Consider the following 21,566-nt stretch of genomic DNA (forward strand, 5'->3'; position numbering starts at 1 on the left):
TCATTTGTGAAGAAAATCACAATTGAGTTGAGAGAGAAAAATATTATAAAGTGTGTAGTTTGGTAAATTTTGAGAGTTTGGTATTTTTACTTTTTACCGTAAATTTTTACTTTTTCACAACAATATATATATATATATATATATATATATATATTTATCTATCTTTTCATCGTATTAATTATTAAATATACAATTTAGATATATCTAATCATATAAAATTTGATTACTAATATCTCATTAATAAATACGGAGTAAATACGATATGACTAATATTAAATATACAATTTATATATATTTAATCATATAAAATTTGATGACTAACATCTCATTGACAAATACGAAGATAAATAAAGTGTGACCAACACACACACACACACATATATATATACACATGAAAATGAAATCTTTTATAATATTTTTGTAAGCCGAATCTATTTATAAAATCACCATTAATAGAGTATTATAAGCCACAAATTCACAATCTAGTAGCAATAAATTTATATTCCGTTTTATGATTAAATTTGATACTTGAAATAAACGTGAGTAGTACAAGTTAGAATCTAAATAACATAGTTTATATTTTTTTACGGATGTCAAGTATGAATATGAATAAATACTTATTAGGTATAGTTTTACAATTTTTCTAATTTTCACCGTATGTAACGTGTGAGTGTCGGGTATCGCGCACACAAGGGACTTCACAACCCTAGCCCAGAACGTAACTTTGAAAACAGCCCATGGCCCAACCTTATCCGAGCACAGTTACTTTTACCAAGATACCCGTAACAGCCCATGGCCCAACCTGCACATTTACTTTTGCCGAGATACCCCGAAATTAACAACGAATCTGCACAGATGTACGGGGTAATTTTGTCAAACGATATATCAACGGCTTTCTTCTCAATATAGCCGTTACAATTCTCTTTCCTAAACAAAAAAATTTGCGGACTTCGCAAGCGGCTAGCAATCCCTAATTCGCAAAATTTAATTGTATATAAACCCCTCCGCTTCTTGTACTAGACTACCAATCAAATCGCTTTACAATCTCTTTTGCTCGATCTATCGAATTATTGGGGGGACGGCGCTTTGGCCACCGCACTCTCTTTTGACGATCTCTATCTCGTGATTACTGGGTTTCTTTTAATTGTTTGTTTAATTCAAATTTTAGGTTGAAATTTGATTTAGCTATTTGTTTCAGTTTTGTTTTCTCGTGAAAATTTTGTTTGCATCGTGTTTGATTTCTTGATTTCTGTGGATATCACGCAAATTCTCACACACTCGCACAAAGCACACCTCGATCTGTATTTCTGTTTCTGTGCTATATTTTCCTGCCTGTTGTGTTGTTTTCCCATAGTGATGGATGCAGGGATGATCAACTCTTCGGCATCATCGAACAAGACTCAATCGAGATACCCGCTTCAAGAACAGCTTCTACAAAAAAGAAATTCGAGGGAAAACGTATGTAACTGTTGCTTTGCCTATATTTCTCGTTATTCTTACCAGACGGATATACTTTTATCTGTCGTGAATGTTTAGGTGCATCTACTACTTTAAAATGTTTTGTATATTTGGTCAGATTATAGATTAATAAGCCTGCCTGTTTATTGACAAGAGTTGACGGGAAAAAAAAATCATTTTTAACGTATTGATTATGCAAATCCTGAGTTTTGGAAAGACGTTATTTGGGTGGAATACCTGCCAACGGATGGAGTTATTAATTAAACAATTTTGGTTTTTTATTTTCTTTGAGGATTGTATCAGCTTAGGGTTCTTAAATTGTCTGGTTGATCCTCCAATGTGTAGACTAGCATTTTTCTGAGATTATTTGTGCTATATGTATGTATCGTAGTTTTCAGAGAGAGGCGTTTGTGCATCTCAGTAACTGAATACATGTTTTGCAACAGTTGGATCGATTCATACCTAATAGATCAGCAATGGATTTCGATTATGCACATTTCATGCTTACAGAAGGAAGGAAAGGTAAGGAAAATCCATCCGTTAGCTCTTCTCCGTCCAGGGAGGCCTACAGGAAGCATCTTGCAGAAACATTCAACATGAACAGGACACGGATATTGGCATTTAAGAACAAACCGCCAACACCGGTGGAGGCTATTCCAAACGAGTTTTCATCGACTGCTCACCAAGCCAAACCTGCCAAACCCCGCCGACACATACCCCAGGTTGGTTGGTTTTTTCTTCTAGTGTTCTTGTATTACATAGGAGCTTCTAACTTAGCGCCCTCACCGGCTCTTGATGCAGACTTCTGAGAGGACATTAGATGCCCCTGATCTTGTGGATGATTACTATTTGAATTTGTTGGATTGGGGAAGTTCCAATGTTCTTTCTATTGCTCTTGGAAGCACTGTATATTTGTGGGATGCCTCTGATGGAAACACATCAGAACTTGTTACCATAGATGGAGAAAGTGGCCCAGTTACCAGTGTCAAATGGGCTCCTGATGGAAGACATATTGCTGTTGGTCTGAATAACTCTGAAGTTCAGCTTTGGGATTCCACAGCTAACAGACTTGTAAGCGCCTTTTATGATACATATATCTTGTTCGACATTTCTTCATGTTTCTTTTGAATCACCAGTCAAACAATATTCATTATCTGATACTGTTCTGCAGCTAAGAACATTAAAAGGAGGCCATGGATCACGAGTTGGTGCTTTGGACTGGAACAATCACATTTTAACCACTGGAGGAATGGATGGACAGATCATTAACAATGATGTCAGAGTGCGCTCGCACATAGTTGAAACCTATAGAGGGCATCATCAAGAAGTTTGTGGTCTTAAATGGTCAGCCTCTGGGCAGCAGTTGGCCAGTGGTGGAAACGATAATCTCCTGCACATATGGGACAGGTCCGTGGCTTCATCAAATGCTCCAACGCAGTGGCTGCACAGGCTGGAGGAGCATACCGCTGCTGTAAAAGCACTCGCATGGTGTCCTTTCCAAGGGAACTTATTGGCCACTGGCGGAGGTGGAGGTGACAGGTGCATAAAGTTCTGGAACACTCACACTGGCGCTTGCTTGAACTCCGTAGACACAGGTTCACAAGTATGCGCTCTTCTGTGGAACAAGAATGAGCGAGAGTTGCTTAGTTCACATGGTTTCACTCAAAATCAGCTCACTCTCTGGAAATACCCTTCCATGGCTGAAGATAACAGAGCTCACCGGTCATACATCTAGAGTTCTCTTCATGGCCCAGGTAGTTAAACTGATTTCGATGACTGTTATCTTGAATACTTATTTTCTTGATAAAACCTTGTTTTTGTATTCACTATATTCTATGTGATGCAGAGTCCGGATGGCTGCACAGTGGCGTCTGCAGCAGGTGATGAAACTCTTAGGTTTTGGAATGTTTTTGGGACACCTGAAGTGTTGAGTAAGCCGGCACCCAAGACAAATGTAGAGCCATTTGCACACTTGAACCGCATTAGATGATGTTATTCAGTTGGGGTAATTTGCGTGACCGCCGCTGTAATTGAACTGAATTACTTACTATTTTTCTAAATGTAAATTTGTAGGAGTATTATAATTCCTAAATTTTGTAGGCATCGCAAGTCACACTCCTTCGTGACAAATATAGAGATAATAAATAAACTTGTATCAAGTCAGCTTTAAAGTCGTGAAAATGTCATAATAATGTAATTATTTAAAGAACATAACAATGTTTGACTTGACACACAATATGTAGATGTAGTTATTATTACCTCCCATCCTCACCAATTTCTTGGGTTCATCGTTTACTCGGTTGGAAGTTGAAAATGTTGGCGTTATTATCATAATTTCTTGGCAAATCTTGTAGTAATATTCTTCCTGGAAAGCATATGCTATATTATATTATTATTTTATATATAATTTTCACAAAATATAATAATAACAAGTGACTTTATCAAATAACCACTATATCTAAAACATTGATAAAAATATTTTAATTATATCTATTATTTTGATGTAATATATATACGATGAAAATTGATTTAAATCACCAAAAAAAATTGAAAAACACAAAATCTAAAACGAGACGGTCTTACGAATCTTTATCTGTGAAACGGGTCAACCCTATCGATATTCACAATAAAAATTAATACTCTTAGCATAAAAAATAATATTTTTTACGTCTTACAAAATACGATCGTAAGACCGTCTCAAACAAGTTTTTGTCGATTAATTACCAAGTACGTAAAAAGTCAAATTTCAACCGTCTACACATACCCGTTAACGACTCCGTTAATCTGACGGCGGTTGGTATTCCGTAGTAGCTAGCATACAAAAGACACCCAATCTTCATCGTAATCCTCCTCATCTCTCAGTCAAACCCCTTCTCTCTCTCTCTCTCTCTCTCTCTAATTACCAGTTCTCCCAGAGAATTTTTGATTGTATGGCATCTAATTTGCAGAGCCGAGGATTGGCGAGCTTCAGTAAACAATTTGTCAGTCGTGTCCGCTCCCGATATTCCACCGTAATCAGGTTTGCTTCTCTGTCTGTGTATGTATGTAGTTACTGTGGTGTTAGTTCTATCTGTAGCTGCTTTTGTATAGACTGTATTGTTTAACATGAATGTTGATTACTTTTGGGGACTGGATGTGTTACTGACCGGACGGACGTTACCCTTTTTGCTTTGTTTCTCGGTGATCGGAATTTCATTTCGTTATTTGGAGTTTGTTTCGATTTTTTTTTATCCCTTTTCGAGATTGAAGGCCTTAGATTGTTATGTTTTCAAGGATCTGTATGACCGGATCACTTGATCTTGCGCTCGACTAAGCCCTGGCTTTATCTTCTCACTATTTCATGTGTATACTCTGTTGGATGGGTTTTTATTTTATTTTATTATATTAAATTTTTAATAACTTTTTCAAGATATTGTAACTGCTGTATATCAGTTAAAATATAAATGGATTTAAAGAAGATGCTTCCTGGTTAATCGATTAGAGAGGTGGTTTGTTTTTATTATAACGTGACAAGTTTTAGAGTATGTTGCTTGCACGGTTTCGAGAACATGTTGATAAGGTGGTATCAGGGATAGGATGAGAGGATAAAGGATGGGGACATTGTGCATTAGCAGAAACAAGTGGAGTGTGGACCTCTCGTCCTCTCCACATCAAGGAAATGGATTTATTATGATTCATCTGATCCACAAAGATTATTTTCGGATATTTTTGCATACATGTTTGGTAAGTTGGTGAACTAAGATAATTTTGTCGTATTAAATTTTTTTTTTTTGTAGTGAACATGGTTTTTGTATTTATGTTTGTGTTGAGTAATTTGATGAATTTTGGTTGTTAGGCAGTCAAATTTTGGGTTGAGAACTGTTTTTGTCCCATTCTTGAAACACCCCATCTTCATGTCATAACCAGATCACCTACCTTTCATATGCACGTCTGCTACTGAACCACTTACCTTTCAAATCACACATAAAAAACATACTTCATAATATGGGAAGTAAGTGATGCATGTTGAATAGGGACAATCTTATTTTTTATGAGTACCCTGTGCTATACTAAGAAACGAACTAAATTCGGCTTACCCTGTTTTATTAACACTATCTTATGAAGCTCAATTGTCATTTCTTCCAGCGTCTTCCATGTATTGTAATATGTTTTGAATTGATCTCATTAATGATAACCTAGGAGAGGTGTGCACGTTTCAACCTACGACAAGAACCCAGACGAGGATCATGGTCTCTCTGCTTTGGTTCCAGACAACGCCATCCCACCCCAAACTCAACAATATTGGGCTCCTCACCCTAAGACTGGGGTATTCGGCCCTGCAAAAGATGGACCAGCCTTGGCAGATGAGGATGGTGGTTCGAACGGCGGTGCTTATTCAGTGCTGGAGCAAAAGGCCTTCTTCCGTCCTCTCGAGGACTTGGACAAGCCACACCACCCTTGACACTGATGAAAGAAGTACCATTCCACCCGTCCTAATAAGTATTTGCACGTGTGTTAATTTTTTACCGTACTACTCTAACGCTATGTACAAAGATTTTAGTAGCATAATATCAACTCGTTTCACCATTTGAATATGTAATACGGGAGTGGGAAAATTCAGTAAAACTCGTTTCACAGATTGATCAATTCACGTATCCGTCTCACAAGAGACCTATTATTGTTATTATTATTAAAGAATTTATCGGCAAGATTTCTCGGGCTTGGCTTCCTCATATAGATAGTGTTTGCAAATATTGTAAAAAAATAATCATGAATGTTTCTTTTATAAAATTGCACAACTTTATGAAGTAAAATTTATAATAACTTTTTCTCAAGCGTTTATTAATGCTAATTAAATAAACACAACTACTACATAAGATGTTTGCCTCGCAACTTGCTTCATTTTATATTTTTTTAAAAAAATCTAAATTGAGATGTTATTGTTTGTAACGTCCACAATTAACATAAGATGTCTACATCAAAACTTGCGCCATTTTATATTGTTGATTTAAATTGAGATGATATTGTTTGCAAGCGTCCATTCCGATAAGAGCAAAGAAAAGGTTTTGAAAAAATAGTTTGTTCGACTTTATTTATATGAGTAATATCCCAAGGCATTGACGAGTTGATATGTGTATCAACTCCATGCAAACGAGTAGGGTGGGTAGGGCCGAACAAACCTGAAAAAGGATCATTTTATATAATGTTTGACATAATTGTGGGATTACTTGTGATAAGTTAATTTGTCTCTGTGTTAATAAATATTAATATATCGATGTACGCGTTGCGTGTTTGTATAATATTTTTTATAATTAATTTGATTTATATTTAAATAAGAATCAAAATGTAATTATAAGAAATAGTTAGGGATTAGACTAAAATTTTGATAGAAAACTGAAGGATCGTTTGCTGAGCATTCTTTCGGATGCTTCAAACAAAATATTTTCCAATGAGCTGTAATAGCTCGTGTTCTAAGAATATTAACACCGATTAATTAAATCGAGTTTAGTTAAAAACCAAGCGGAAGAAACTCGAAGTAATCCTTCGTGAAAAAACTGTTATATTAGAAAATGTTTAACTTATGTAAACTGAATAACCGAAAAAGGATAGATTAGTTTTTGCATTCATTAGTTCAGTTATGGTGACAACTGAACTGACGGATACTCTAACTGATCTAAACAGTTTGAAAACAATAGTTAATCAGTTAAGCACACAAGATATGTTTATGGATGTTCGGAGACTTCAACCGCTCCTACGTCACCCCTTCTACCGCCTCGGGTAGGATTCATTAGAAGACTTTGATTTATACAACACTTTGTACAAACCCACTCAGCCAGGACTTACACTACTGTCTAAACTGAACTCCTAGCTACGATTGAAGACAAGCACCTTCCAGCCAACACTTCTTTAACGTCTATGTGTCAAAGACTACATACACAAGTTTAACGTCTTTGTGCAAGATTGTATTTGAGTGGTTGATAGAATTTGTGTGTAAGAACTGAACAAGGATGTTCTCACACACTGAGGGAAAATGACTTCTAAACTAAGCAGATAACACGTTAAAGTGTCCCTCTGGGATGAATGCTTCTGAAAACAGATGTGCAATGTGCAATGTGCATGCCCTTTTTTTTCTCTCTTGAAGAAGCTTATTGTATAGAATCTCTTTCTTTTTCTTCAGCTTCTCCTTGTGGTGTATATTTCTGTATGTCTGTTTGAGTCTTCACTGATCTTCTTTTTATATAGGCGGGAAGACTGAACGTACAGTGAGAATCATTTATTGTATCTGTTGCATCTTGAATTCGTTTCTTGGACTTTGTGTTTCGACTTTTCGACTGTCCTTCTGAAATGTTTTTGTCTTTAATGCTCTAATGCAACGTCCATTATTGTCCTTGGGCTGGACAAAGGCTTTGTACCTTCACGTATAGCTGGACTCCACTGAAAGAGTTTGTCTTTATCCATAACTGAAAGATTCTGACTGATGCTTCGAACTGGTCAGTTGAACTGATCTTCAGTCAGGCTGGTGAAATCAGTTGACTTGTCAGTTGAACTGATTTCACTCTTAGTTCAGTTGGACTGATCAGCTGGGTTTCTTCATCAATTGAACACTCCTTCGGCTGGCCAGACTTCTGAGGTTCTCCTACTGAACCACCTATCAACTGGACAATTAGCTGGACTGCTCAATTGACGTAACATTTAGACTGATTCATTTTGTGCGATCAGTTGGGTCTTCAGTTTGCGATGTAAACAGCTCGTGAGTGATCCTAGATACTGCACACTAAGGTAGATTATTAGTAACATAATTAACAAGTTTTGTTATCATCAAAATCAAGATTGTGAACTTGAAAAGTTCCAACAAAAACAATTTTGGTGAATTTGTCCATAATGGAGGGGCAAAAATAGATATATATATATATATATTAGCGGGGTGGGATGAAGATCTTGGGGAACCCATGTCACAGTAAAAATTAATTTTTTTAATAAAATTTATTTTGTTATTATTTAAATATCAAAATTGTATTTTTTGGTGACAAACATGTTTATTAATCATATATTTGTAATAAAAATAAAATTGTAAATTTTAAATACAAGAAATATTTTAATTTTATAGGGTTATACGAAATAATCCAATTTTCAAAAAATATGTAAAAAAAATATTTTTCTTAAAAAACCTAAACCGATAAAAAAAAAACGACAACACACTCTAGTTTTTATGTTTTTAATTTTGTTGGATTTTTTTATATTTTAATTCTTTTAAAAAATTAATTTCTCAATTTTTCATCTTGTTAATTTTTCTAATTTCTTTTTAAAGTTTTAAATACAAAAAATATTTTTCTTTCTTAGAGATTTAAGAAATAATATAATTTCCAAAAAAAATATAAAACAAATTAAATGTAATACTTGTGTTGTTGTTTTTTCTTGTTTGATCGAAATCACACCTTTGTAAAAAAAAATTAAATAACATTTTTTGAAGAAGGTCTGAAAATTATAAAAGAAAACTAATAAGACAATTTTTTAAAAGAAAATTATTATCAAACGAAATTTTTACCGTAAAAAAATAATATTTTAGTTTTTTTATTTCTGAAATGAAAATTATATTTATTTATTAAAAATATAATTTTTTAGTCAAATAAATATATATTACATAATATTTTTTTATAATATAACTAAAAAATTGATATTTTTACAGTAAAAATAATAATAAATTAAACAGAAAAATAATATTTTATCATATCAAATATTATTCACTCAAATAATCATATATTACATAATATTTCTTCCTAACATAACTGTTAAAAAAATGATATTTTTTGTTGTGGAAAATAATATTTAAGATATAAAACTAATATTTTTCACGGGTTTGAATCGGATCAGGTGTTTCAGCTATATAGTTGTTCCTTAAAACGGTTTCACAATCATTTTGTGAATAAATATAAATAAACAATAGTGCAACAAGCTTAAATCAAGTTGCTCGGTTTCATTTCATCCGTCCGTAATGATCAGTTATAGAAATGTAGGTGGACTTCCTATCCCTAATTATTGAATAACAGCCATAACAAAACTATATCATACAGAGAAGAAAGAACAGGCGGCAAGCACCAACCAAAGATTAACCGAAGCACGACGAGAAAAAAAAAATCAATAAAATCTCTATCATAAAGTTATGTTTGATTATTTATCATACATCAATTAAATCATTAATTATTTATTACATATCAATCAAATACTTAAAGTCAAAAAGTGGAAGTGACAAGTGTGGATCCTTATGGTGACAACAATTATACAGTATATACAGTTAATTACGAAAACCAAGGAGGCTGCAAACGGAAAGACACTATATGAAGTCAATAAATTTAAGGACCAACAAAAATGGAACACTCTGCATCATATGCTAGCATAATGCCCTGTGCCCTGTTCACCTCATTAACCATGCTTTCGTTCAAGAACCAACAACGCGGAATTCAGTATTTCTCTGGCTTGTCTATCTGGTGAGCATCCTGATGATTCCATTTCACTGTATATCTTAGGAACCTGAAATGCCAACAAAGAAAACACTTTCTTTAAAGCTCCAGTAAACCCATTACAGCTTCTATGAAACCAACAACCCATCTTTGCTCTCTGCCTGGTGTTTAAGGAGAACCAAACCAAATTGCTTGATGAAAAAAACTTAACTTTTGACTAAACAAACTCCATTTTCCTTTCACCAGACTCAATCATACAACATAATGAATCTACCTCCAAGTGCCACAGGCTTGTAATTAAAGCTCGAACTCATCTCTTTGAGCCGTGCCAGGAGACATAATAAACTATCGGATATATCATAAAATTGACGGGGGAGGGGGGTACAATTCAATACAAAATGTGCATACATATATTGAGAATGGGTAAGAAAATTGGTCAGAAGAGGAATCTTGATAGTGGCATATAGGTGACACCAGAAAAGTCAGTTCTGTGCTTATGGAGTGAGTGTTATGTGATGTCTGCCAAAGGCATCCTCAAATGAACTCGCCTCATTCCATGTCACAATAATTCTAGCCAATAAAAGCAGGATGAGCCTGGTACCAAGGTAGCATAAGGAACACAAATGATACATGCAAATCCAATCACAGAAATCTGACTGATGTAATAGAGCTGCTCCTACTAATTCATAGAGGCTTACAAAATCAATAGTTATAGACATGCACAAACTCGCGACTATGACAAATGGCATGATCAATGACTCTTAGTTTCAGACAGATATCAAAAACCTGATCAAACTTCCTGGCCCTCAGAAATGCCTTCATAAGTGTACAATAGGTAACTACGTCTGGACTGATGCCCTGCATAAAATTAGCTTGTTGACTAAAAAAATGCTCGTACAGTATCACAGAAAAAATTACGTCACTGAACTTTGTCTTACACTCTCTCTAATGTAGAGATAGACTGATTGTGCTTCCATTTGTCGTCCAGCAATAGCAAAAGCATTAATCAACACATTTAGCATTATTAGGTTTGGTTCCATTCCCTCAGCTTCCATCAGCTGCAGAACTCTAACTGTTTGCTCACAGAATCCCTGTATTTAAGGGAATAGATGGTAAGACGAGCTAAAATCTTAATACTTCGAATAGCTAAGCTGAATTTTAATCCATCGTGACTAAACTCGAGTCACTTTACTTATGGGTCCATTCAAGAATACTTCTGATTCCTTGTGTATTTTGTTCTTTGAAATTAAAACCACTCAATGTTATGACCATATAAAATGGTGAACATTGGTGATATACAAATAAACGAATAGGCAAGAATTGGAGCAAAGCAACCAATCAAACAGATGAAGAATAAAGACGTAGCCTAAAGTAAATGTAGATTGTTTTTAAATGGTGAGACACCTAAACAGATGAACCGGTGACAAATAGATCGCAGATAGACAGACACACTCAGTTTGCAGGTCGTGGAGGGATATAATAATACAAACTAAAAGAATAAATACAACCTGCTGCGCATAAGCATTTGCCAAAACACAAAATATGCTCGGTGATAGTTGAACACCTTCCAATTTCAGAGCATTTATACACCCCTCGACATTTTGAAACTTCCCGTACTGCCCATAAATATCAACCATAACAGCATAAATGGCACCACTCCTTTGATGTCCTCTGCCTCTCATATCCTCGAAAATATTTCTTACATCATCCCACTTCCCCTGCTCCCCTAAGCGAGAGATTATAATAATAAATATCTTTGGATCGGGATACATCCCTTGCTCATGCATCTGATGAAGCAAATCGAGGGCACTGGATAGATCCCCAAATTTGCAATGCCACCTTATCAACGAATTCCATGTTATGATATCTGGTTTTATATGTTCTTGTCGCATTTTTTCAAAAACTTCCAAAGCTTCTCCTAATTCACCGTACTTCCCAAAAGTATCAATTACACTATTGTATATTCTTCTATCCAACACCATTCCCATTGCTTGTATGTCTACCAAAATCCCCATCGCTTTCTTCCACATCCCATTATCCCTATAAAGTCCGATAATCTTGCTATACACAAACGAATTGGGATGATATCCCTTTCTCTTCATCTCAGCTATCAGTAGCCAAGTATCACTGAGCCGCCCTGCATTAACGTGATAGTCAATAAGAATTTCGAAGGTTTTTCGGTTTCTTTCCAAACCCATATCATCCATAGCAATTAAAACTTTATCAGCCAGCTTTAATAGGCCTTTCCTCAAACAACTCGAGAGCAAAGCGTTGAACAACCTCATTCCTGGTCTGCACCCAGAGAAAGTCATTTCTTGGAAAATGATATCAGCTTCTAAAGTCCTCCCAACACTTCCGAGAGCAGTTATCAAGAAGCTGTAAGCCGCATAATTGGGTCGAAACCCGATGGCCTCCATTTGAGATAGCAATGTCATGGCGTCGTTTACCTCCCCTTCTTGGCACATGAGGCAAATTGTATCGTTATATATATCGCAAGAAAGCTCCTGCCCATCACCAAGTGAACTGAGGGGGTGCTCAGAAATCGTACTCAGAGAAGAGCAAATTGACTTCGGAAAACATTTTCGCACATAGTTTTGAGGAATTAGATACGAAATTAGAGCAATGGTATTTGTTAGTTTTCTGTGGGACTTGGAAGGAAAGGAAAAACTGAGGTAAGAATTATGAAAAACTGGAAGCTGCATGTTCATGGTTCTACGCTGGCAGATGTAAGTCTGTTCGGATCAAAGGGAACCAGTTCTTGGTCCTGTCCGAGGGCGACAAGATTTCCATCACTCTTCCCACGTATCACGATGCAGTTCCAGAGTACCAATTACTGTGACCGTAATTGAGTGTGTTATGTATTACTTATTTTTATAACCAGAAAAATTAAAATAAATATTTATTCATCCATTTCAAGTTCATTAGAACATGACATATCGCAAAATTCATGTAAAATGATCTTATCGATCAATTTTATAAAAAAATATTTTATTTAAATCAGTCATAAAAAATATTATTTTATATATTAAAGTATAATTTGATATACATGATAGAATAAATATGTGATATATAATATAAAGATAAGTTAATGATAAATAAGATGTATGATATTACTGTTCACGTGCCGACATTGTTTTTGCATGATTTATTTATTTTTACACAATTTTATATATTATATAATACATTAATTGAGCCATTGATTTTGTGAGTCAAGTCAAATATCAATTTTTAAGGTTAATCGAGTGATACTAATAATTTTATCGAGATTTATAAAAATCTTTATATAATTATCTCGAATTCATCTATATAATTAGCATATTATATAATATATAAAAGTAAAAAAAAATTTATTTGATTTTAATTTCTACATACTAATAGATATTTATAAAAATCATTTATATAATTATCATCTAGTGATACTAATTTAGAACTTGATCATAAATAGGATTTAAGATTTTTATATATTGATGGCAATTAAGTCATTTGTGGTGTTTTTTATCATTAAATTAAAATTATCACATCTCATAAAAGGGATATTTTATCATTGTATAAAATTATTTATCACGGACCCACTGATATTATCATGGGCTTTTTAAAAATGTACAAAACGTTAGATAAGGAGGATTATTTATCAATCCCTCTCTTATCCAATGTACCAAACTATACCTAAACGTATATCTAATCATTAGAATTCAAAATAAAAATAGATCAGTCATCTTATAATAAATTATATCGGGATTAACATTTTTTTAAGGATATATTCATTTTAAATATTAACTATAAATCACAATATATGAATAAGAAAATTGTATGAGTTATATTTTTATTTGTAATTTGTCGAAATAACTGTCTTGAAAGGAAAAAAAGAGAAAAAATAAAGTAAAGTAGCCTGAGTTAAAAATGATTTACAACCGTAGAATATTTATTGCGATTCTTATATTATAGCTTGATTATCTTTAGCTATATTATTAAAAATCTCTCATGAAGATAAAAATTTGATGTAATGGTCTATTTTTTCTGTTTGTTTTTAAAAATTTATCATTTCAAAATTATAGTTTGGTTTCTCTTTATTTTATATAAAGCGAAAACTTATGTGAGACGGTTTGTGAGACAGATCTCTTATTTGAGTCATCCATGAAAAAGTATTACTTTTTATGCTAAGGGTATTACTTTTTATTGTGAAAATATAAAGATGCGTGAGACCGTCTTACTAGAGACCTACTCTTTTTATAATTATCAGCTGCCACTTGAAATTATTATATGTTATAATCATAAAAATACGTGATTTTATGAACTAATATTAGTAATATTCACATCAGATTATAAACAAATACTTGCATTAACATGAGAACCGAGCACTATTATTTTACTCAGTTGCAAATTCTTCGTCATAAAAAAATAATAAGAATAACAAACAGTGTTTATAGTCATAATTTTGAAGAGTATGTCTCTTGTGAGACGATTTTACGAATCTTTATATGTGAGACAGGTCAACCCTACCGATATTCACAATAAAAAGTAATACTCTTAACATAAAAAATAATATTTTTCATTGATGACCCAAATAAGATATCTGTCTCACAAAATACTATAAGTGAGACCATCTCACAAGAATTTTTGTCAATTTTGAAATAATAGATATTAATCTATAATAATTTATTTAAAATATAAAATCAAACACATACGTATGCCCTTAAAGGTGGGCTCCCATGAGGCTCGTATAAAATAGTGGGCCGCCAATGAAGATTGAAACCAACAAATCTTTTCGGCCCAACGACCTCTAAAACTGCATACCTAAACCTATATTACCTTCAAACCCTAAGAACAGAGCAGTGAGACTAAAGGACTGCCTCACCCCGCCCCCCGCGCCAGTATCGCCACCACTTTGGCCGTAGTAAGTCAGTCTAAACAATTATCTATTTCCTGCTATGTTTAGTGAAGATTATATTCGTGTTTAATAGATTGCGCAAGCTGGAATGTCTTTTAATTACCGAGGTTTGCTATTTTTGTTCCCGGATTTGTGTATCAATCGTTTTAATAATCTTTCCAGTTGGCTACTTTGTCAATATTCAGCACGTGGTTTGCTTGGTTATAGATTTTTTTTTCCAGGTAACGTTTTATTGTTGATGTTATTGGAAATTTGGAATTGTTTTGTTGTGTGTTTGGTGATTTTTTTTGGCTGGTATCATTTTACTGAATGTGTTGTTCATATGTTTCGTCGGTACAAGAAAACGTGAAATGTTAATAGCTGCGGGGTTTATGGATTTTGTATTGAAATCAATTTTTGGTTGATCTTTTGTTGGGTTCATATACAGCCTGTCTGCAGATGAAGTTGATTAACTATTTTTTGTATTCATTTACTTTTCTCGCAAACTCTGATTTACTTGGCTCATAGATGGTGTTTGTTTAACCTTCCAACTGTCTACATCAGCAGAGTTGAAATTTACCATGTATGCTTGCTATAGGTAGACCATGGTTAAGCACAACAATGTCGTGCCGAATGGGCATTTCAGAAAGCATTGGCAGAACTATGTTAGAACCTGGTTCAACCAGCCTGCCCGCAAGACCAGGAGAAGAAATGGTAATCATCTTCTTGATGTCATCTTTTTGTTTGGAAAAATGAGGTTGCCGTTTTACCCCACCCGATACTTGAACCAAATTTTGGATGCTAACGGCACAATACTTCTTTTTGTCACTTTCTGCATGTGTGTTAATTCTGCTCCTTTTGTACCTTACCAATAGTAAGCTTTACTAATAAAACTTCTGGTTTAATTTGTTTTTTGCATATTCTTTCTGCGTGGTTTAATCTTGTTTTATGCATCTTTCAGCAAGGCAGAAGAAAGCTGTGAAGATTTTCCCCAGGCCTACTGCAGGCCCCCTTCGCCCAATTGTTCATGGACAGACACTGAAGTATAACATGAAAGTCAGATCCGGTAGAGGCTTCTCTTTGGAGGAGCTCAAGGTAGCTTCGTTTCGTAAATCCATATTAGTGCTTGGTTTCTACGTTATTTTGGTTAGTAGAAAATGTGTCTTTGGTCTGACTGATATTGATTGCTTGTAATAACCAAACCACTATATCTGAGTTTTTCCATGCTGTTCTATTCTTCTAGTGACTATCTATCTGACGCCGTTGTTGGTAGTTATTGCTGTTTGATTTCATGATTTTTTCTATTTTCTGTTTCCATTCTGGTGAGTTGAGCTTGATTTGTTGGGACCATTCTAACTGTGTCCCTCGTGACACCCGATTTATTGGGTGTCCCTCATCTTGTGACCATTTTAATTCCAACTGATGATTTGATCTCTGTTGGATTTGTCTTAACCAGGCTGCTGGCATTCCGAAGAAGTTTGCCCCTACTGTTGGTATCTCTGTGGATCATCGTCGCCGAAATCGATCCTTGGAGGGTTTCCAGACTAACGTTCAGAGGCTGAAGACATACAAGGCCAAGCTTGTTGTCTTCCCAAGACGCACTCGCAAATTTAAGGTATATAATAATGATATTTTGATGATCATTAAAGATAATTTCCTGTTACCTCAGATCTCTCAAACATGGTTGATCTCCACCACAGGCTGGTGATTCTACTCCCGAGGAGTTGGCCACAGCCACACAAGTGGCAGGTCAATACATGCCAATTGCACGTGAAAAACCCACTGTGGAGCTCGTTAAAGTGACAGCAGATATGAAATCATTCAAGGCATACGACAAATTGCGCCTGGAGCGTACTAATGAACGTCATGTTGGCGTCAGGGCAAAGAGAGCGGCCGAAGCTGAGAAAGAAGAGAAGAAATAGTAAGTTATGGTGACCTCAATATCTGGATCTGTTTTGTTTCTGTATTCGAGTCTGAATCAAAGACTTCAGGATTTTGTTCAAATTGTTGGTTCCAACTGACAGGCGCTTGAATTTTCTTTTTCTCGAGACATTGTCTTTATATTGTTCTATTACATGTCCAAGGCTCTATTTAGTGAATTTCTCGAATTTGATTTTTTTCCTATTATCCAATCCAGTCTCTTTTCATTCGCATTAATCCAAGTACAGGAATCTTTGGGGATGAAACTTGAAATTTTGGCAAGATGCATCTCAAATTTTAATTCGATCCACTGCTATCTATATATTGTTGATTCGAAGGTGGTTGGGTGGAATGCAATATCCATGTTAGATTTTTGTAATACAAGTGGGTAAGATATGTGGCGAAATGGTGGCGAAATCGTGTAATGTTTAATTGTTGGTGCTCGCTTCTCAAATTCAAATGTTATGCTGCTGGTAAGAATCTGGACCTCTCTTGTTCTCGAATGCCAGATGGGAATTTATTCATTTTCGACGTCTCTATCGCACGTAATATTTAGGATGATATTTATTTATACGAAATGTCCGAATAATTTATTCACGTTGTTTGACTATTGCCACCATTTCTTATTTGACAAGGATGATCTTTAATAGCTTATTTTTCAAAAATTAAGACCTACCAAATTACAAATTATTAAAATAAACTATATGATATACGAATTCATACTGCATATTCAACCATAAGATGACACTAATTATCTATGGAATTGTATATTAACATGTGGGAGGCTGATGCTTGACGTTGTCTGATATATTTTAATTATTCATTATTATTGTATTGCTGTTCGTCCAATCATTATTTGATTTAACAAATATATATTATTCATCGATAATTCGACGAAATTAACGATCGTAAGGTCGAAGTATTATGTACCATGATTATACATCATATCTTGACCTAACAAAGAAGCACGTGCTGCCTTCACCCAAACGATTCACGTGGTCATGATTTATCTCTTCTTAATATTGTTTTTCTTTAAAAAAATCAATATAATTAGTTTAATTTTTTATTTTATAGCAATTTTATATACATTAAATTGGGTTTTTTTTTAGCCATGTTTAATTAATATTTAAAAAATAATAATCTTTTTAAATTTATTTTAAATACATTTGAAGAGGTTATTTTTTTAAAAAAAAATTGATCAAAATTTATTTTACAAATTTCTTTCATTAAATTTTTATAGTAATTTATATACATTAAATTTGTATATATGAATGAACTTAGTAATTGGTTGTAATTATTACCTAAAAAAAGGGAGTAATGGTTTGAACAGGATGCTTATCTATCCATGGAGGAATCTATGCGACTATTTGTTTATTAATATTATTAAATAATTATTTAACTATATGTTACTATTATTTCTCGTACATTCTTAATCCCATGAAACTCGGTTTCAGAAATTGCCCATAATGGCTGCGAATTTGGGATCGTTGAGGCAGAGTTTTGCTGACAGAAGCAGGGAGAGATTGCTTTCGAGGAAGTACTACTCCGACGTTGGTTTGGATGCTCCTTACATTCGCCGGGAGGGTTGTTTGTATCGGATTCATCGAATCACGCGGGAAAGATTTTCGACGTGGTGGGACGATGTCAAGGGGACTGCGATCAGAGCGTATGAAATGGGTCGTTCTGATCCTAGGAAAGTGGTGTTCGCGGCGAAGATGGGTGCCGCTTTGTCTCTCGTGTCTGTACTTATTTTTTTCAAGGAGCCCTTGAGTTATATTAGCCAATACTCCATCTGGGCTATCCTCACTGTTGTTGTGGTTTTTGAATTCAGCATCGGTACGTTGTGATTTAACTCGAATATCCTGTATTGGTTTGTGTTTTTTTATCGGATGGTTTGTTCGAAATTATGGGTTTGGTCTATTAACAAGAAATCTATGTTTGATGTGATGCAAATTGTACGCAAGGGATTCACATTTAGATTAATTTGCCACCTTTTGCAGAGGCGTTAATATAAGGTATCTATGTGTAGGGGCTACACTTAATAAAGGATTTAATCGTGCGTTGGGGACCCTTTCTGCTGGGGCACTATCTCTGGGGATTGCTGAATTATCTGAGATGGCAGGAGAATTCCAAGAAGGTGGTGATAGTAGTCAGCATTTTTATCGCAGGTTGTTGAATTCAACTTGACTATAACCATTTGTGATCTTTTTTTCTTGAAATCACATGTAAACTGAAATTATGCTTTGTGGTGATAGGATTTCTAGCTAGTTATTTGAAGCAGCACCCTGCTATGAAGCAGTACGAGTACGGCTTCCGAGTGTTCTTGCTGACATTTTGTATCGTCTTGGTGTCGGGAACTTCTCATTTTGTTCGTACAGCAGTTTCTAGATTGCTCCTAATTGCTGTTGGGGCCGGTGTTTGTTTGCTCATAAATGTCTGCATTTACCCCATCTGGGCTGGTGAGGACTTGCATAAATTGGTTGTCGCAAATTTTAAGGGCGTTGCAAGTTCTTTAGAAGGTGACGATCTATTCTTTTCGCTTTTGCTGTATTTGGTAGCATCAAATTCTCTTTGCATGCCAAAATGACATTTTGAGCTGATTCATCGACCCCTCTGTTTAGGTTGTATCAATATGTATTTGCAGTGTGTCGAGTATGCTAGAATACCGTCCAAGATTCTTCTCTACCAGGCTTCTGATGATCCTCTGTACAAGGGATATAGAGCTGTAGTAGAATCCACTAGCCAAGAGGAGTCCCTGGTGATACTAATTTTCCAGCATTTCATGCTAGGTAAAATTTATTTGCCAAGAAGTTCGTTTTTTATAATAATATTTCATTCTGCAGTTGGGTTTTGCTGTATGGGAACCGCCTCATGGCCGTTACAAAATGTTCAATTATCCTTGGAGTGAATATGTTAAAGTTAGTGGTTCTCTAAGACATTGCGCATTCATGGTTATGGCCTTGCATGGATGTATACTTTCAGAAATACAGGTATTTCTAGACAACGTTCTTAGTTTTACATCAATATTTTGGACTCCTTAACTTTCTTTTACATTAAATTCGAAAAATAATAGTTATTTTTCTTCTAATCCTGATTGATTGCTTTAACTTCACGATTTTTCAGGCATCATCTGAACTAAGGCAGGTCTTCAAGAACGAGATTCAGAGAGTCGGGGCAGAAGGAGCTAAAGTGTTGCGACTGCTCGGTGAAAAAGTGGAAAAGATGGAAAAACTAAATCCTGGAAACATGCTGCAGGAAGTTCATGATGCTGCGGAGGATCTTCAGATAATGATTGATAAAAAATCTTATCTTTTGGTCAATGCAGAGGGCTGGGACAGCGAGAAGCGACCCGGAAAATTTGTAGATCCAGAACAGCTTCGAGAACTCAAAGATAACGAGAACAAACCACCTGTGATAAATTCCCTCAGCGACTCCACAACAAATCTTAAATCAAACCCATCTTTACGCCCCTATGATCCCCAGAATCCGAACATGAGTATCAACATATCTTTTTCACAAGGGGGTTCTGGAGAAGATGTGCTTAAACATCAGACTATGTGGCCTTCACGCCTCTCAATAATTGACGATAATCTTCTGAACGAGCGAGAAATAAGGACATATGAAAGTGCCAGTGCTTTGTCACTTTCGACATTTACTTCATTATTGATTGAATTTGTTGCCAGGCTTCAGAATATCGTGAATTCATTTGAACAACTCAGTGAGAAGGCAAAATTCAAGGAGCCTGTAAAATCGACTGAGACTATGGTGGATGCTGGTTTATGGAGGCAGCTGAAAAAATGTATGTGCTTCTGTGATTAATTCCCTGCTCCACTCCGGGAGTACAGTTGACAATTGAGCTCCCTGAAAGATTTTGTAAAGTTTGATGCTTTGAGTTTTGATAAAGGATTTTTCTGATTCGTGCACATGACTAGACCACCTTAAAACAATTTGATGAAGGATGGATAAATCTCGCTGTGAACTAAGCATACGAGCACATTCTGTAACGATCTCATATAAACAGAGCGCGCTATGCTCTGTTGAACCCGACCATCCTATTGAAATTTAGAAAGGAAATAAGGGTAGACGCATCAGTTCATTATACAAGCACCAACTTTCTTGCCTTTAAACTGTCCATTTTACAGTTTTGGTCTCATTACTCGCATATTTTTTATTTTCATGTTATTGATCATTCATGATTTAATCATGTAACTTGTATTTTGTTCAAGTTTAGTCTTTTTTTACCGAAGTGCGGACGTGACACCTGACACATGAACATTTTATGATGTCATATCAATGTTTTCCGATATCACATGAACATTTTTCAATGTCATGTTAGTATATTTTGACGTCATGTAAGCATTCCGATGAAAATTACCAACATCGAACAAAAACTACAAGTTAATGTAACTATGAATTGACTCATAATACTACCAATAGGGCCGAACTTTTTATGAGGCCAAGGAGTTCATCGTCTCAAGGTCCGATCTTTGAGGAGGTTCAACATTTATATTTCGAGTTGATGACTTACTAAAATATTTTTTTATCTAATATTAAATAAAAAGAAGAGTAATTTGATTATTTTTGTTTATAATTGATCAAATTCGATCTTTTCTTCAAGTTCGGTTTGAACAATTTAAACAATATCAAGAGATTTTTGGGTATTTGTTGAGTTTGGAGAAGTTAACGAGTTAATATTTAACTAGCTTGATGATGTATTGTACAGAATTTCAATAATTTTTTAAGATGTTACATTGTTTAGCAAAAATAAATAAATTGTTCGCAAATACTTATATTGCCGATATGATTTTGTTAACCATCCTAGTAATAGTTCCATAAACAGAAATATTCTTATCAAAGCTGAAGTTAATACACTTATCTTTGAT

The 21,566-nt window shown here is 34.8% G+C and overlaps 5 protein-coding genes across 6 annotated transcripts; 4 read left to right on the forward strand and 1 right to left on the reverse strand.

The window, feature by feature from the left end:
- Window positions 1-947: 947 nt before the first annotated feature.
- LOC142548641 (cell division cycle 20.2, cofactor of APC complex-like) lies at window positions 948-3,665 on the forward strand. The gene is given in 6 exon segments (XM_075657089.1): window positions 948-1,458; window positions 1,905-2,180; window positions 2,260-2,529; window positions 2,630-3,157; window positions 3,159-3,212; window positions 3,305-3,665. Coding segments are annotated over 6 exon segments (1,374 nt in total). The 5' UTR covers window positions 948-1,356; the 3' UTR covers window positions 3,449-3,665.
- Window positions 3,666-4,253: 588 nt separating this feature from the next.
- LOC142548642 (late embryogenesis abundant protein At5g17165-like) lies at window positions 4,254-6,146 on the forward strand. The gene is made up of 2 exons (XM_075657090.1): window positions 4,254-4,477; window positions 5,638-6,146. The coding sequence occupies exons 1-2, from the start codon at window positions 4,389-4,391 to the stop codon at window positions 5,897-5,899; spliced, it is 351 nt and encodes a 116-aa protein (XP_075513205.1). The 5' UTR covers window positions 4,254-4,388; the 3' UTR covers window positions 5,900-6,146.
- A 3,533-nt stretch (window positions 6,147-9,679) lies between these two features.
- On the reverse strand, window positions 9,680-12,740 carry LOC142548643 (uncharacterized). Its single transcript, XM_075657091.1, has 4 exons — window positions 11,405-12,740; window positions 10,835-10,987; window positions 10,683-10,754; window positions 9,680-9,966 (listed from the first exon to the last, which is right to left on the reverse strand). Exons 1-4 carry the CDS (start codon window positions 12,602-12,604, stop codon window positions 9,859-9,861), a joined length of 1,533 nt encoding a protein of 510 aa, XP_075513206.1. The 5' UTR covers window positions 12,605-12,740; the 3' UTR covers window positions 9,680-9,858.
- A 1,933-nt stretch (window positions 12,741-14,673) lies between these two features.
- Window positions 14,674-16,862, forward strand: LOC142548644 (large ribosomal subunit protein eL13z). Of its 2 annotated transcripts, XM_075657093.1 has the most exons (6): window positions 14,732-14,790; window positions 14,947-15,005; window positions 15,362-15,477; window positions 15,725-15,858; window positions 16,220-16,378; window positions 16,464-16,862. In XM_075657093.1, exons 3-6 carry the CDS (start codon window positions 15,369-15,371, stop codon window positions 16,683-16,685), a joined length of 624 nt encoding a protein of 207 aa, XP_075513208.1. In that variant the 5' UTR covers window positions 14,732-14,790; window positions 14,947-15,005; window positions 15,362-15,368; the 3' UTR covers window positions 16,686-16,862. The 2 variants fall into 2 exon arrangements, with proteins under 2 accessions (XP_075513207.1, XP_075513208.1); XM_075657092.1 differs by lacking the exon at window positions 14,947-15,005 and having other exon boundaries at window positions 14,674-14,790.
- Window positions 16,863-18,022: 1,160 nt separating this feature from the next.
- On the forward strand, window positions 18,023-20,606 carry LOC142548646 (aluminum-activated malate transporter 4-like). The gene is given in 7 exon segments (XM_075657094.1): window positions 18,023-18,519; window positions 18,713-18,819; window positions 18,821-18,851; window positions 18,939-19,202; window positions 19,305-19,441; window positions 19,527-19,673; window positions 19,807-20,606. Coding segments are annotated over 7 exon segments (1,752 nt in total). The 5' UTR covers window positions 18,023-18,149; the 3' UTR covers window positions 20,503-20,606.
- The last annotated feature ends 960 nt before the right edge of the window (window positions 20,607-21,566 follow it).

Source organism: Primulina tabacum, chromosome 6 (genome assembly GCF_025594145.1).
Source record: "Primulina tabacum isolate GXHZ01 chromosome 6, ASM2559414v2, whole genome shotgun sequence".
NCBI classification, from domain to species: domain Eukaryota; kingdom Viridiplantae; phylum Streptophyta; class Magnoliopsida; order Lamiales; family Gesneriaceae; genus Primulina; species Primulina tabacum.

Bases quoted from the DNA above. Each gene is read 5' to 3' on its own strand.
- LOC142548642 (XM_075657090.1), top strand. From the start codon at position 4,389: ATGGCATCTAATTTGCAGAGCCGAGGATTGGCGAGCTTCAGTAAACAA. The intron at 4,478-5,637 runs GTTTGCTTCTCT...ATGATAACCTAG, and splicing joins CGATATTCCACCGTAATCAG to GAGAGGTGTGCACGTTTCAA.
- LOC142548643 (XM_075657091.1), bottom strand. From the start codon at position 12,604: ATGAACATGCAGCTTCCAGTTTTTCATAATTCTTACCTCAGTTTTTCC. The intron at 10,755-10,834 runs GTAAGACAAAGT...AATTTTATGCAG, and splicing joins ATCTCTACATTAGAGAGAGT to GGCATCAGTCCAGACGTAGT. The intron at 9,967-10,682 runs GTTTTTGATATC...TTGGCATTTCAG, and splicing joins GGGCCAGGAAGTTTGATCAG to GTTCCTAAGATATACAGTGA.
- LOC142548644 (XM_075657092.1), top strand. From the start codon at position 15,369: ATGGTTAAGCACAACAATGTCGTGCCGAATGGGCATTTCAGAAAGCAT. The intron at 15,478-15,724 runs GTAATCATCTTC...TGCATCTTTCAG, and splicing joins CAAGACCAGGAGAAGAAATG to CAAGGCAGAAGAAAGCTGTG. The intron at 15,859-16,219 runs GTAGCTTCGTTT...TGTCTTAACCAG, and splicing joins TCTCTTTGGAGGAGCTCAAG to GCTGCTGGCATTCCGAAGAA.